Here is a 16,853-nt window from a genome sequence, read left to right as displayed (position 1 = left end):
TGACTCTCTGACAGTGCAGCACTCCCTCAGTACCGACCCTCTGACAGTGCGGCACCCCCTCAGTACTGACCCTCTGACAGTGCTGCACGCCCTCAGCACTGACCCTCTGACAGTGCAGCGTTCCCTCAGTACTGACCCTCTGACAGTGCGGCACTCCCTCAGTACTGACCCTCTGACAGTGCAACACTCCCTCAGTACTGACCCTCTGACAGTGCGGCACTCCCTCAGTACTGACCCTCTGACAGTGCAGCACTCCCTCAGTACTGACCCTCTGACAGTGCGGCACTCCCTCAGTACTGATCTTCCCAACAGTGGCTGAATCACAGCACCTTTTGACTGCGAAGCTATCCCAATGGAATGTGCTGCCGTGATCCGACAGCCCAGTTCTCAGTCTGAAGGGGTGGCGAGGTGCGTGAGGAATGGCTGTTCCATATTCCTCCTGCCGGATTCCCTGGTCCTGTTTATTTTCCAGACTGTCTTGCAATTGGCTGTCTGCTCCCTTGCTGTACGTGTGGATGGTTTTCATTAAGATTCAGCCTGCGTTTACTGCTCTGTTTCACCCCCCCCTCTCCTGTTTCCCCCCTCTCCTTCTACCCCCTCTTTTGCTGTCTTTCTCTCTCTCTCTCTTGCTCTCTCTCTCCCTTTCTCTCTCTCTCTTTCTCCTATTCAAATGGCTGCGAGCAAAACATTTGGTTTGAAACCGGTGAAATTTCAACTGGAACAGGCCAGCGAATGGTTCATGATTGGATCAGAGGTAAGGTCCACAGATTCTGACACAGCCTCTCACAGACAGCGAGAGAGAGAGAGAGAGAAGGGGAGGCTCCTTATCACCAACACCAAATAATTCAATGGATCTGTCTTTTAATAATGAACGGGGCAAACGCACGCAAACAATGATTAACCTGCCGCCTTTGTTTGTTTCTGCCACGAACGAATGCTGTTTCCGTTTCGTGTGTGTTTGAAATGTGGGATCTGCAGGAATGGTGCGAGGGTGGCAGGATATGGCCGGGGAAGCAGGGTTGGGGTGAAATCCAGGCTCGTCGGGCAGTGGGGGGAGTTGGGTTGAATGTTTCCTTCTTGCATTTGTGTTGTGCAGCCGGCCGGGGTGTCTGTTCAGCCCCCTCCTCCAGGATTATCTGTCCTCGGGAAGGTAGCGTTGAACACGGCAAGGAAAGAGAAAAAAAAACCAACAACATTCATTTGCACATTCTTGCTTTGTCCTCCCCTGTTCCGCCCTCGCGTGCGCCTGAATGTCTCCCTGCCTTGCCCACTGTGGAGTTGACACTGTTCCATTGCCAGCTCAATGCCTGACCTGTCTGTGCCCGTCTGTCCCTTGTCGTCAGATTAACAAGAGTTAGGGAAGATATGGTGGGTGGGTGGAGGGGGGAGGGGGGGGGGGATATTCCTGTCTGTCTGCCTGTGAGACTTCAGGAAATGCCGCAGCAAATCGTTGCCCACTATACCGGGCTGTGTGTCCGAGAATTGTCACTGCGAAAAGGGAAGAATTGCATCTATATAGCGCCTTTCACAAACATCCTCACAGCAGTTTGCAGACAATCATGCCTATTTGCTGTGATTTGGTTCATCCTGTATTGTCAGACAACAAGACATAAGTTAACGGTATGCACCCCCAACACCCCGCGACACACACGCACAAGACAGAGCAGCATTCCCTCAGTACTGACCCTCTGACAGTGCAGCACTCCCTCAGTACTGACATTCTGACAGTGCAGCACTCCCTCAGTACTGACCCTCTGACAGTGCAGCACTCCCTCAGTACTGACCCTCTGACAGTGCAGCTCTCCCTCAGCACTGACCCTCTGACAGTGCGGCACTCCCTCAGTACTGACCCTCTGACAGTGCGGCACTCCCTCAGCACTGACCCTCTGACAGTGCAGCACTCCCTCAGCACTGACCCTCTGACAGTGCGGCATTCCCTCAGCACTGACCCTCTGACAGTGCGGCACTCCCTCAGCACTGACCCTCTGACAGTGCAGCACTCCCTCAGCACTGACCCTCTGACAGTGCGGCACTCCCTCAGTACTGACCCTCTGACAGTGCGGCACTCCCTCAGTACTGACCCTCTGACAGTGCAGCATTCCCTCAGCACTGACCCTCTGACAGTGCGGCACTCCCTCAGTACTGACCCTCTGACAGTGCGGCACTCCCTCAGCACTGACCCTCTGACAGTGCAGCACTCCCTCAGCACTGACCCTCTGACAGTGCGGCACTCCCTCAGTACTGACCCTGTGACAGTGCAGCACTCCCTCAGTACTGACCCTCTGACAGTGCGGCACTCCCTCAGTACTGACCCTGTGACAGTGCAGCACTCCCTCAGTACTGACCCTCTGACAGTGCAGCATTCCCTCAGCACTGACCCTCTGACAGTGCGGCACTCCCTCAGTACTGACCCTCTGACAGTGCAGCGCTCCATCAGTACTGACCCTCTGACTGTGCGTCAATCATGCCTATTTGCTGTGATTTGGTTCATCCTGTATTGTCAGACAACAAGACATAAGTTAACGGTATGCACCCCCAACACCCCGCGACACACACGCACAAGACAGAGCAGAATTCCCTCAGTACTGACCCTCTGACAGTGCAGCACCCCCTCAGTGCTGACCCTCTGACAGTGCGGCACTCCCTCAGTACTGACCCTCTGACAGTGCAGCACTCCCTCAGTACTGACCCTCTGACAGTGCGGCACTCCCTCAGTACTGACTCTCTGACAGTGCAGCGCTCCATCAGTACTGACCCTCTGACTGTGCGTCACTCTCTCAGTACTGACCCTCTGACAGTGCAGCACTCCCTCAGTACTGACCCTCTGACAGTGCGGCACTCCCTCAGCACTGACCCTCTGACAGTGCAGCACTCCCTCAGCACTGACCCTCTGACAGTGCGGCACTCCCTCAGTACTGACCCTGTGACAGTGCAGCACTCCCTCAGTACTGACCCTGTGACAGTGCAGCACTCCCTCAGTACTGACCCTCTGACAGTGCAGCACTCCCTCAGTACTGACCCTCTGACAGCGCAACACTCCCTCAATACTGACCCTCTGACAGTGCGGCACTCCCTCAGTACTGACCCTCTGACAGTGCAGCACTCCCTCAGTACTGATCCTCTGACAGTGCGGCACTCCCTCAGTACTGACCCTCTGACAGTGCGGCACTCCCTCAGTACTGACCCTCTGACAGTGCAGCACTCCCTCAGTACTTACCCTCTGACAGTGCAGCACTCCCTCAGTACTGACCCTCTGACAGTGCAGCATTCCCTCAGCACTGACCCTCTGACAGTGCAGTACTCCCTCAGTACTGACCCTCTGACAGTGCAGCACTCCCTCAGTACTGTCCCTCTGACAGTGCAGCGCTCCCTCAGTACTGACCCTCTGACAGTGCGGCACTCCCTCAGTACTGACCCTCTGACAGTGCAGCACTCCCTCAGTACTGACCCTCTGACAGTGCAGCATTCTCTCAGTACTGACCCTCTGACAGTGCAGCACTCCCTCAGTACTGACCCTCTGACAGTGCAGCACTCCCTCAGTACTGACCCTCTGACAGTGCAGCACTCCCTCAGTACTGACCCACTGACAGTGCAGCATTCTCTCAGTACTGACCCTCTGACAGTGCAGCACTCCCTCAGTACTGACCCTCTGACAGTGCAGCACTCCCTCAGTACTGACCCCCTGACAGTGCCGCACTCCCTCAGTACTGACCCTCTGACAGTGCAGCACTCCCTCAGTACTGACCCTCTGACAGTGCGGCGCTCCCTCGGTACTGACCCTCTGACAGTGCAACAATCCCTCAGTAATGACCCTCTGACAGTGCGGCACTCCCTCAGTACTGAACCTCTGACAGTGCAGCAGTCCCTCAGTACTGACCCTCTGACAGTGCAGCACTCCCGCAGTACTGAACCTCTGACAGTGCAGCACTCCCTCAGTACTGACCCTTTGACAGTGCGGCGCTCCCTCAGTACTGACCCTCTGACAGTGCAGCTCTCCCTCAGTACTGACCCTCTGACAGTGCAGCACTCCCTCAGTACTGACCCTCTGACAGTGCAGCAGTCCCTCAGTACTGACCATCTGACAGCCCAGCTCTCCCTCAGTACTGACCCTCTGACAGTGCAGCTCTCCCTCAGTACTGACCCTCTGACAGTGCAGCACTCCCTCAGTACTGACCCTCTGACAGTGCGGCACTCCCTCAGTACTGACCCTCTGACAGTGCGGCACTCCCTCAGTACTGACCCTCTGACAGTGCGGCACTCCCTCAGTACTGACCCTCTGACAGTGCGGCACTCCCTCAGTACTGACCCTCTGACAGTGCGGCACTCCCTCAGTACTGACCCTCTGACAGTGCGGCACTCCCTCAGTACTGACCCTCTGACAGTGCGGCACTCCCTCAGTACTGACCCTCTGACAGTGCGGCACTCCCTCAGTACTGACCCTCAGACAGTGCAGCACTCCCTCAGTACTGACCCTCTGACAGTGCAGCACTCCCTCAGTACTGACCCTCTGACAGTGCGGCGCTCCCTCGGTACTGACCCTCTGACAGTGCAACAATCCCTCAGTACTGACCCTCTGACAGTGCGGCACTCCCTCAGTACTGAACCTCTGACAGTGCCGCACTCCCTCAGTACTGACCCTCTGACAGTGCAGCACTCCCTCAGTACTGACCCTCTGACAGTGCGGCGCTCCCTCGGTACTGACCCTCTGACAGTGCAACAATCCCTCAGTAATGACCCTCTGACAGTGCGGCACTCCCTCAGTACTGAACCTCTGACAGTGCAGCACTCCCTCAGTACTGACCCTCTGACAGTGCAGCACTCCCGCAGTACTGAACCTCTGACAGTGCAGCACTCCCTCAGTACTGACCCTCTGACAGTGCGGCGCTCCCTCAGTACTGACCCTCTGACAGTGCAGCTCTCTCTCAGTACTGACCCTCTGACAGTGCAGCACTCCCTCAGTACTGACCCTCTGACAGTGCAGCAGTCCCTCAGTACTGACCATCTGACAGCCCAGCTCTCCCTCAGTACTGACCCTCTGACAGTGTAGCACTCCCTCAGTACTGACCCTCTGACAGTGCAGCACTCCCTCAGTACTGACCCTCTGACAGTGCAGCACTCCCTCAGTACTGACCCTCTGACAGTGCAGCACTCCCTCAGTACTGACCCTCTGACAGTGCAGCGCTCCCTCAGTACTGACCCTCTGACAGTGCGGCACTCCCTCAGTACTGACCCTCTGACAGTGCGGCACTCCCTCAGTACTGACCCTCTGACAGTGCGGCACTCCCTCAGTACTGACCCTCTGACAGTGCGGCACTCCCTCAGTACTGACCCTCTGACAGTGCGGCACTCCCTCAGTACTGACCCTCTGACAGTGCGGCACTCCCTCAGTACTGACCCTCTGACAGTGCGGCACTCCCTCAGTACTGACCCTCTGACAGTGCGGCACTCCCTCAGTACTGACCCTCTGACAGTGCGGCACTCCCTCAGTACTGACCCTCTGACAGTGCGGCACTCCCTCAGTACTGACCCTCTGACAGTGCGGCACTCCCTCAGTACTGACCCTCTGACAGTGCGGCACTCCCTCAGTACTGACCCTCTGACAGTGCGGCACTCCCTCAGTACTGACCCTCTGACAGTGCGGCACTCCCTCAGTACTGACCCTCTGACAGTGCGGCACTCCCTCAGTACTGACCCTCTGACAGTGCGGCACTCCCTCAGTACTGACCCTCTGACAGTGCGGCACTCCCTCAGTACTGACCCTCTGACAGTGCGGCACTCCCTCAGTACTGACCCTCTGACAGTGCGGCACTCCCTCAGTACTGACCCTCTGACAGTGCGGCACTCCCTCAGTACTGACCCTCTGACAGTGCGGCACTCCCTCAGTACTGACCCTCTGACAGTGCGGCACTCCCTCAGTACTGACCCTCAGACAGTGCTGCACTCCCTCAGTACTGACCCTCTGACAGTGCAGCACTCCCTCAGTACTGACCCTCTGACAGTGCGGCGCTCCCTCGGTACTGACCCTCTGACAGTGCAACAATCCCTCAGTACTGACCCTCTGACAGTGCGGCACTCCCTCAGTGCTGAACCTCTGACAGTGCCGCACTCCCTCAGTACTGAACCTCTGACAGTGCAACAATCCCTCAGTAATGACCCTCTGACAGTGCAGCATTCCCTCAGCACTGACCCTCTGACAGTGCGGCACTCCCTCAGTACTGACCCTCTGACAGTGCAGCGCTCCATCAGTACTGACCCTCTGACTGTGCGTCAATCATGCCTATTTGCTGTGATTTGGTTCATCCTGTATTGTCAGACAACAAGACATAAGTTAACGGTATGCACCCCCAACACCCCGCGACACACACGCACAAGACAGAGCAGAATTCCCTCAGTACTGACCCTCTGACAGTGCAGCACCCCCTCAGTGCTGACCCTCTGACAGTGCGGCACTCCCTCAGTACTGACCCTCTGACAGTGCAGCACTCCCTCAGTACTGACCCTCTGACAGTGCGGCACTCCCTCAGTACTGACTCTCTGACAGTGCAGCGCTCCATCAGTACTGACCCTCTGACTGTGCGTCACTCTCTCAGTACTGACCCTCTGACAGTGCAGCACTCCCTCAGTACTGACCCTCTGACAGTGCGGCACTCCCTCAGCACTGACCCTCTGACAGTGCAGCACTCCCTCAGCACTGACCCTCTGACAGTGCGGCACTCCCTCAGTACTGACCCTGTGACAGTGCAGCACTCCCTCAGTACTGACCCTGTGACAGTGCAGCACTCCCTCAGTACTGACCCTCTGACAGTGCAGCACTCCCTCAGTACTGACCCTCTGACAGCGCAACACTCCCTCAATACTGACCCTCTGACAGTGCGGCACTCCCTCAGTACTGACCCTCTGACAGTGCAGCACTCCCTCAGTACTGATCCTCTGACAGTGCGGCACTCCCTCAGTACTGACCCTCTGACAGTGCGGCACTCCCTCAGTACTGACCCTCTGACAGTGCAGCACTCCCTCAGTACTGACCCTCTGACAGTGCAGCACTCCCTCAGTACTGACCCTCTGACAGTACAGCATTCCCTCAGCACTGACCCTCTGACAGTGCAGTACTCCCTCAGTACTGACCCTCTGACAGTGCGGCACTCCTTCAGTACTGACCCTCTGACAGTGCAGCACCCCCTCAGTACTGACCCTCTGACAGTGCAGCACTCCCTCAGTACTGTCCCTCTGACAGTGCAGCGCTCCCTCAGTACTGACCCTCTGACAGTGCGGCACTCCCTCAGTACTGACCCTCTGACAGTGCAGCACTCCCTCAGTACTGACCCTCTGACAGTGCAGCATTCTCTCAGTACTGACCCTCTGACAGTGCAGCACTCCCTCAGTACTGACCCTCTGACAGTGCAGCACTCCCTCAGTACTGACCCTCTGACAGTGCAGCACTCCCTCAGTACTGACCCACTGACAGTGCAGCATTCTCTCAGTACTGACCCTCTGACAGTGCAGCACTCCCTCAGTACTGACCCTCTGACAGTGCAGCACTCCCTCAGTACTGACCCCCTGACAGTGCCGCACTCCCTCAGTACTGACCCTCTGACAGTGCAGCACTCCCTCAGTACTGACCCTCTGACAGTGCGGCGCTCCCTCGGTACTGACCCTCTGACAGTGCAACAATCCCTCAGTAATGACCCTCTGACAGTGCGGCACTCCCTCAGTACTGAACCTCTGACAGTGCAGCAGTCCCTCAGTACTGACCCTCTGACAGTGCAGCACTCCCGCAGTACTGAACCTCTGACAGTGCAGCACTCCCTCAGTACTGACCCTTTGACAGTGCGGCGCTCCCTCAGTACTGACCCTCTGACAGTGCAGCTCTCCCTCAGTACTGACCCTCTGACAGTGCAGCACTCCCTCAGTACTGACCCTCTGACAGTGCAGCAGTCCCTCAGTACTGACCATCTGACAGCCCAGCTCTCCCTCAGTACTGACCCTCTGACAGTGTAGCACTCCCTCAGTACTGACCCTCTGACAGTGCAGCACTCCCTCAGTACTGACCCTCTGACAGTGCAGCACTCCCTCAGTACTGACCCTCTGACAGTGCAGCACTCCCTCAGTACTGACCCTCTGACAGTGCAGCGCTCCCTCAGTACTGACCCTCTGACAGTGCGGCACTCCCTCAGTACTGACCCTCTGACAGTGCGGCACTCCCTCAGTACTGATCCTCTGACAGTGCGGCACTCCCTCAGTACTGACCCTCTGACAGTGCGGCACTCCCTCAGTACTGACCCTCTGACAGTGCGGCACTCCCTCAGTACTGACCCTCTGACAGTGCGACACTCCCTCAGTACTGACCCTCTGACAGTGCGGCACTCCCTCAGTACTGACCCTCTGACAGTGCGGCACTCCCTCAGTACTGACCCTCTGACAGTGCGGCACTCCCTCAGTACTGACCCTCTGACAGTGCGGCACTCCCTCAGTACTGACCCTCTGACAGTGCGGCACTCCCTCAGTACTGACCCTCTGACAGTGCGGCACTCCCTCAGTACTGACCCTCTGACAGTGCGGCACTCCCTCAGTACTGACCCTCTGACAGTGCGGCACTCCCTCAGTACTGACCCTCTGACAGTGCGGCACTCCCTCAGTACTGACCCTCTGACAGTGCGGCACTCCCTCAGTACTGACCCTCAGACAGTGCAGCACTCCCTCAGTACTGACCCTCTGACAGTGCAGCACTCCCTCAGTACTGACCCTCTGACAGTGCGGCGCTCCCTCGGTACTGACCCTCTGACAGTGCAACAATCCCTCAGTACTGACCCTCTGACAGTGCGGCACTCCCTCAGTACTGAACCTCTGACAGTGCCGCACTCCCTCAGTACTGACCCTCTGACAGTGCAGCACTCCCTCAGTACTGACCCTCTGACAGTGCGGCGCTCCCTCGGTACTGACCCTCTGACAGTGCAACAATCCCTCAGTAATGACCCTCTGACAGTGCGGCACTCCCTCAGTACTGAACCTCTGACAGTGCAGCACTCCCTCAGTACTGACCCTCTGACAGTGCAGCACTCCCGCAGTACTGAACCTCTGACAGTGCAGCACTCCCTCAGTACTGACCCTCTGACAGTGCGGCGCTCCCTCAGTACTGACCCTCTGACAGTGCAGCTCTCTCTCAGTACTGACCCTCTGACAGTGCAGCACTCCCTCAGTACTGACCCTCTGACATTGCAGCAGTCCCTCAGTACTGACCATCTGACAGCCCAGCTCTCCCTCAGTACTGACCCTCTGACAGTGTAGCACTCCCTCAGTACTGACCCTCTGACAGTGCAGCACTCCCTCAGTACTGACCCTCTGACAGTGCAGCACTCCCTCAGTACTGACCCTCTGACAGTGCAGCACTCCCTCAGTACTGACCCTCTGACAGTGCAGCGCTCCCTCAGTACTGACCCTCTGACAGTGCGGCACTCCCTCAGTACTGACCCTCTGACAGTGCGGCACTCCCTCAGTACTGACCCTCTGACAGTGCGGCACTCCCTCAGTACTGACCCTCTGACAGTGCGGCACTCCCTCAGTACTGACCCTCTGACAGTGCGGCACTCCCTCAGTACTGACCCTCTGACAGTGCGGCACTCCCTCAGTACTGACCCTCTGACAGTGCGGCACTCCCTCAGTACTGACCCTCTGACAGTGCGGCACTCCCTCAGTACTGACCCTCTGACAGTGCGGCACTCCCTCAGTACTGACCCTCTGACAGTGCGGCACTCCCTCAGTACTGACCCTCTGACAGTGCGGCACTCCCTCAGTACTGACCCTCTGACAGTGCGGCACTCCCTCAGTACTGACCCTCTGACAGTGCGGCACTCCCTCAGTACTGACCCTCTGACAGTGCGGCACTCCCTCAGTACTGACCCTCTGACAGTGCGGCACTCCCTCAGTACTGACCCTCTGACAGTGCGGCACTCCCTCAGTACTGACCCTCTGACAGTGCGGCACTCCCTCAGTACTGACCCTCTGACAGTGCGGCACTCCCTCAGTACTGACCCTCTGACAGTGCGGCACTCCCTCAGTACTGACCCTCTGACAGTGCGGCACTCCCTCAGTACTGACCCTCTGACAGTGCGGCACTCCCTCAGTACTGACCCTCTGACAGTGCGGCACTCCCTCAGTACTGACCCTCTGACAGTGCGGCACTCCCTCAGTACTGACCCTCTGACAGTGCGGCACTCCCTCAGTACTGACCCTCTGACAGTGCGGCACTCCCTCAGTACTGACCCTCAGACAGTGCAGCACTCCCTCAGTACTGACCCTCTGACAGTGCAGCACTCCCTCAGTACTGACCCTCTGACAGTGCGGCGCTCCCTCGGTACTGACCCTCTGACAGTGCAACAATCCCTCAGTACTGACCCTCTGACAGTGCGGCACTCCCTCAGTGCTGAACCTCTGACAGTGCCGCACTCCCTCAGTACTGACCCTCTGACAGTGCAACAATCCCTCAGTAATGACCCTCTGACAGTGCGGCACTCCCTCAGTACTGAACCTCTGACAGTGCAGCACTCCCTCAGTACTGACCCTCTGACAGTGCAGCACTCCCGCAGTACTGAACCTCTGACAGTGCAGCACTCCCTCAGTACTGACCCTCTGACAGTGCGGCGCTCCCTCAGTACTGACCCTCTGACAGTGCAGCTCTCTCTCAGTACTGACCCTCTGACAGTGCAGCACTCCCTCAGTACTGACCCTCTGACAGTGCAGCAGTCCCTCAGTACTGACCATCTGACAGCCCAGCTCTCCCTCAGTACTGACCCTCTGACAGTGTAGCACTCCCTCAGTACTGACCCTCTGACAGTGCAGCACTCCCTCAGTACTGACCCTCTGACAGTGCAGCACTCCCTCAGTACTGACCCTCTGACAGTGCAGCACTCCCTCAGTACTGACCCTCTGACAGTGCAGCGCTCCCTCAGTACTGACCCTCTGACAGTGCGGCACTCCCTCAGTACTGACCCTCTGACAGTGCGGCACTCCCTCAGTACTGACCCTCTGACAGTGCGGCACTCCCTCAGTACTGACCCTCTGACAGTGCGGCACTCCCTCAGTACTGACCCTCTGACAGTGCGGCACTCCCTCAGTACTGACCCTCTGACAGTGCGGCACTCCCTCAGTACTGACCCTCTGACAGTGCGGCACTCCCTCAGTACTGACCCTCTGACAGTGCGGCACTCCCTCAGTACTGACCCTCTGACAGTGCGGCACTCCCTCAGTACTGACCCTCTGACAGTGCGGCACTTCCTCAGTACTGACCCTCTGACAGTGCGGCACTCCCTCAGTACTGACCCTCTGACAGTGCGGCACTCCCTCAGTACTGACCCTCTGACAGTGCGGCACTCCCTCAGTACTGACCCTCTGACAGTGCGGCACTCCCTCAGTACTGACCCTCTGACAGTGCGGCACTCCCTCAGTACTGACCCTCTGACAGTGCGGCACTCCCTCAGTACTGACCCTCTGACAGTGCGGCACTCCCTCAGTACTGACCCTCAGACAGTGCAGCACTCCCTCAGTACTGACCCTCTGACAGTGCAGCACTCCCTCAGTACTGACCCTCTGACAGTGCGGCGCTCCCTCGGTACTGACCCTCTGACAGTGCAACAATCCCTCAGTACTGACCCTCTGACAGTGCGGCACTCCCTCAGTACTGAACCTCTGACAGTGCAGCACTCCCTCAGTACTGACCCTCTGACAGTGCAGCACTCCCGCAGTACTGAACCTCTGACAGTGCAGCACTCCCTCAGTACTGACCCTCTGACAGTGCGGCGCTCCCTCAGTACTGACCCTCTGACAGTGCAGCTCTCCCTCAGTACTGACCCTCTGACAGTGCCGCACTCCCTCAGTACTGACCCTCTGACAGTGCAGCAGTCCCTCAGTACTGACCATCTGACAGCCCAGCTCTCCCTCAGTATTGACCCTCTGACAGTGTAGCACTCCCTCAGTACTGACCCTCTGACAGTGCAGCACTCCCTCAGTACTGACCCTCTGACAGTGCAGCACTCCCTCAGTACTGACCCTCTGACAGTGCAGCACTCCCTCAGTACTGACCCTCTGACAGTGCAGCGCTCCCTCAGTACTGACCCTCTGACAGTGCGGCACTCCCTCAGTACTGACCCTCTGACAGTGCGGCACTCCCTCAGTACTGACCCTCTGACAGTGCGGCACTCCCTCAGTACTGACCCTCTGACAGTGCGGCACTCCCTCAGTACTGACCCTCTGACAGTGCGGCACTCCCTCAGTACTGACCCTCTGACAGTGCGGCACTCCCTCAGTACTGACCCTCTGACAGTGCGGCACTCCCTCAGTACTGACCCTCTGACAGTGCGGCACTCCCTCAGTACTGACCCTCTGACAGTGCGGCACTCCCTCAGTACTGACCCTCTGACAGTGCGGCACTCCCTCAGTACTGACCCTCTGACAGTGCGGCACTCCCTCAGTACTGACCCTCTGACAGTGCGGCACTCCCTCAGTACTGACCCTCTGACAGTGCGGCACTCCCTCAGTACTTACCCTCTGACAGTGCGGCACTCCCTCAGTACTGACCCTCTGACAGTGCGGCACTCCCTCAGTACTGACCCTCTGACAGTGCGGCACTCCCTCAGTACTGACCCTCTGACAGTGCGGCACTCCCTCAGTACTGACCCTCTGACAGTGCGGCACTCCCTCAGTACTGACCCTCTGACAGTGCGGCACTCCCTCAGTACTGACCCTCTGACAGTGCGGCACTCCCTCAGTACTGACCCTCTGACAGTGCGGCACTCACTCAGTACTGACCCTCAGACAGTGCAGCACTGACAAGGCTGAAGTATTTGCAGCCAGCTTCAGTCATTCGCCACTGTATTCCATTGCATTGATTGTATCCTGTTGGTGCCCTTGTGGGCTCCGCACCTGGCTCCGCCCCCTCGGGGGAGGTATATAGATCTGCTGCCCTGTAGGCAGCTCTCAGTGCAGAGCAGTCGCAGGCAGGCGCAGTTCTAACTGATTAAAACCACTGATCACTTCAACTTTCCGTCTCGTGTGAATTGATGGTCGCATCAAGTGCCGAGTGGATGAGCCAACTGGGCCGACTGCAGAGGTCCCCAGCATTACAGGTGTCAGTCTTCAGCCAATTCAATTCACTCCTTGCGATATCAAGAAATGGCTGAAGGCAGTAGATGCTGTGAAGGCTGTGGACTCTGACAATGTCCCGGCAATGGTCCGGAAGACTTCTGCTCCAGAACTAGCACCGCCGCCATAGCCCAGCTGTCCCAGTACAGCTACAACACTGGCATCTACCTGGCAATATGTCAAATTGCCCAGGTGTGTCCTGTACACAAGAAACAGGACAATTACCCCCCTATCCGTCTCCTCTCCATCATCAGCAAAGTGATGGAAGGAGTCATCAACAGTGCGGCACTCACTCAGCAATAACCTGCTCCCGGACGCTCAGTTTGGGTTACGCCCAGGGTCACTCAGCTCCTGACCTCATTACAGCCTTGGTTCAAACAATGACGGAGCTGAATGCCAGAGGTGAGGTGGGAGTGACTGTCCTCGACATCAAGGCAGCGTTTGACCGGGTCTGGCATCAAGGAGCCCGAGCGAAACTGGAGCCACTGGGAATCGGGGGGAAAACTCTCCGCTGGTTGGGGTCATTCCCGGCACAAAGGAGGATGGTTGTGGTGGTTGGAGGTCGATCATCTCAGCTCCAGGACGTCACTGCGGGAGTTCCTCAGGGTCGTGACCTCGGCCCCCAACCATCTTCAGCTGCTTCATCAGCGACCTCCCTTCCATCAGAAGGTCAGAGGTGGGGGTGTTTGCGGACGACTGCACGATGCTCAGCACCATTCACGTCTCCTCAGATAGCGAAGCAGTCCCTGTCCAAATGCAGCGAGACCCGGACAATATCCAGGCTCGGGGCTGACAAGGGGCAAGTTCCATTCCTGTCACACACGTGCCCGGCAACGACCGTCTCCGACAAGAGAGGATCTAACCCCCGGCCCTTGACGTTCGACGGCATTACCATCGCTGAATCCCCCACAATCCACATCCTGGGGGTTACCATTGATCAGAAACTGGACTGGACCCAGCCACATTAATACTGTGGCTACCAGGGCAGGTCAGAGGCTGGGAATCCTGCGGAGAGTAACTCCCCTCCTGACCCTCCCCCAAAGCCTGTCCCCCATCGACAAGGCACAAGTCAGGAGTGTGAGGGAAACTCTCCACTTGCCTGGATGAGCGCAGCTCCAACAACACTCGAGAAGCTCGACACCATCCAGGACAAAGCAGCCCCGCTTGATTGCTCCCCTTCCACAAACATTCACTTCCCCCCCCCCCCCTCCCCGACGCACAGTGTCAGCCGTGTGTCCCATCTACAAGATGCACTGCAGCAACTCACCGAGGTTCCTCAGGCAGCACCTTCCAAACCCATAACCTCTACAACCTTGGAGGCCAAGAGCAGCAGACATGCGAACACCGACACCCCGTAGCTTTCCTCCAGGTCATGCACCACCCTGCCTTGGGAATATATCGGCCGTTCCTTCACTGCCGCCGGGGCAACAGCCTGGAACTCCCTCCCTAACAGCACAGTGGGTGTACCATAGAATCCCTACAGTGCAGAAGGAGGCCATTTGGCCCATCGAGTACACACAGACCCTCTGAAAGAATACCCTACCTCGGCCCACTCACCTGCCCTATGCTCAGAACACCATAACCCTCCCCGTCCTGCACAACCTTTGACACTGAGGGCAATTGATCACGGCCAATCCACCTAATCTGCACGTCTTTGGACTGTGGGAGGAAACCGGAGCACCCGGAGGAAACCCACGCACACACGGGGAGGACGTGCAGACTCCGCACAGACAGCGACCCAGCGGGGAATCGAACCCGGGACCCTGGCGGCGTGAGGCAGTGGTTCTAACCACTGTGCCACCGCGTTGCCCCTGCACCACAGGGACTGAAGCAGTTCAAGAAGGCAACCCCCCCCCCCCCCCCATCTTCTCCAAGGTCAGTTAGGGATGGACAATAAATCCTGGCCTACCCAGCAAGGCCCACATGCAGTGAAAGAATAAATAGAGAGTGGCCATTTTAACTCAAAGAAGTGATACATTAGACAAGTAAATGGTTCTGTATTAATGGGGGCAGGGGGGGGGCGGAGGGGCAGGGGGGGGCGGAGGGGCAGAGGGGTGGGGGGGGAGGGGCAGGAGGGGGTGGGGAGTGGGGGGGGCAGGAATAGAGAGAGTTCAGGGTACATACACCGGTATTTGAATGTTTCGACCAGTTTGCAAAAGGCTGTTAAGGGAAGCCAGACGGCCCCTTGACATCAGAAAATATCGGCCATGATTGAATGGCGGAGCAGACTCGATGGGCCGAGTGGCCTAATTCTGCTCCTCGGTCTTCCGGTCTTATTAGTATTCGAGGAAATGGTGTACAGCAGCAAGGAAATGATTGCTACATGTTGCAAATCACAGGTGTGATGAACGGTTACTGCCTTATCATCATGTAAGGTGATGTCCCCTTTAAGACCAGGCTTGGAACCCTGGGGACTCCGCCTCTGGCTCCGCCCATCTGGGAGCCATACATAAAGGCCTGCCTCATGTTCTGTATAGCAGTCAGCTCTCGTCCAAATCTGTAGCATAGTTATTAGCCTAATAAAGCCTTCTTTACAGTTTAATCTCTAAGCATCATTATTGAGGGTACCTCAATTTATTAGGCTAAACTGGATTCAGGATGGACGCAGGCCTAAAACCAGAGAAGCTCAATCTGGAAGCACGAACGCCGGAGGCAAAGGAAAATTTTAAATACTGGCTGCGGTGCTTCGAGGCCTACCTGGACTCCGCAGAGACTCCCACCCTGGGGCCACGCAAGCTGCGTCTACTCCACGCCCGGGTGAGTCACAGAATCTCCGCCACGCTCGAAAAGGCGACGAGTTATGAGGAAGCGATTGAGTTGCTCCGCAAGCGGTTTGTCAAACCCGTCAATGAGGTGCACGCCCGGCATCTGCTCTCTACCTGCCGGCAGCGCTCGGGGGAATCGCTCGACGAGTTTGTTGAGAAACTCACCGCGCTGGCCAGGGACTGTGACCATCAGGATGTGACAGGGGAAGTCCATATGAACCTGCACATCAGAGATTCTTTCGTGTCCGGCATCCGCTCGACCTACATCCGGCAGTGACTGCTCGAAAACGGGGCAAAAGACCTCCAGGAGACGCTAACGCTCGCCTCCTCGTGGCCCGACACAACTTGGGTACGTACCCCGCGGACTCTGCCAGCCCCCCCCCGGACTTCCTCAGACTCGCCCGTATTACAGGCCTGCGCCACGCGGCGACCCGCTCACCATGGGGGCACACCTTGCTACTTCTGCGGGCAGGGCCAGCACCCACGCCCACGCTGCCCAGCCCGCTCCGCGATCTGCAGCGACTGCGGGAAGAAAGGGCACTTTGCGAGGGTCTGCCTGGCCAGACCCAGGGGCCAGAAAAACAAAGAACAGCCGGCCCGAAAATCGGGCTCCCAGGCCCGCAGGCCTCGCAATGCTGCTGCGCATCGACCCGACACGTCCTGTTCTGACGCGTCATCCGCGTCGTGCGAATCATGGGAGCGGCCATCTTCTCGACCCGACACGTGCGACCAACGGCAGCGGCCATTTTACGACTTCGACTACCCGCGACTGGGTGCGATCGCCCTCGATCAAACTCGGCCAAAACACCTGCAGAACTCCATGATGCAGGTCCAGGTCAACAGGCGCGACACTGCATGCCTCTTCGACTCCGGGAGCACGGAGAGCTTTATCCACCCTGAAACGGTAAGGCGCTGCTCCCTACGCACCCATCCCACATCCCAAACCATAGCCCT

At 57.6% G+C, this 16,853-nt stretch overlaps 1 protein-coding gene across 2 annotated transcripts in view; it reads left to right on the top strand.

Moving 5' to 3' along the window:
* The first annotated feature begins 425 nt into the window (after positions 1-425).
* Positions 426-16,853, top strand: part of LOC140410118 (SWI/SNF-related matrix-associated actin-dependent regulator of chromatin subfamily B member 1-like) — an 81,426-nt gene continuing 64,998 nt past the window's right edge. The window contains exon 1 of one of the 2 annotated variants that reach the window (XM_072498061.1): positions 426-754. In XM_072498061.1, coding sequence (XP_072354162.1) covers positions 671-754 — 84 coding nt within the window. In that variant the 5' untranslated portion in view covers positions 426-670. The remainder of the gene's footprint in view (positions 755-16,853) is intronic. The other variant, XM_072498060.1, reaches the window with a different exon arrangement.

This window comes from Scyliorhinus torazame, chromosome 4 (assembly GCF_047496885.1).
Source record: "Scyliorhinus torazame isolate Kashiwa2021f chromosome 4, sScyTor2.1, whole genome shotgun sequence".
In the NCBI taxonomy this organism is placed as follows: domain Eukaryota; kingdom Metazoa; phylum Chordata; class Chondrichthyes; order Carcharhiniformes; family Scyliorhinidae; genus Scyliorhinus; species Scyliorhinus torazame.
This window is presented reverse-complemented; position numbering and strand designations above follow the sequence as displayed.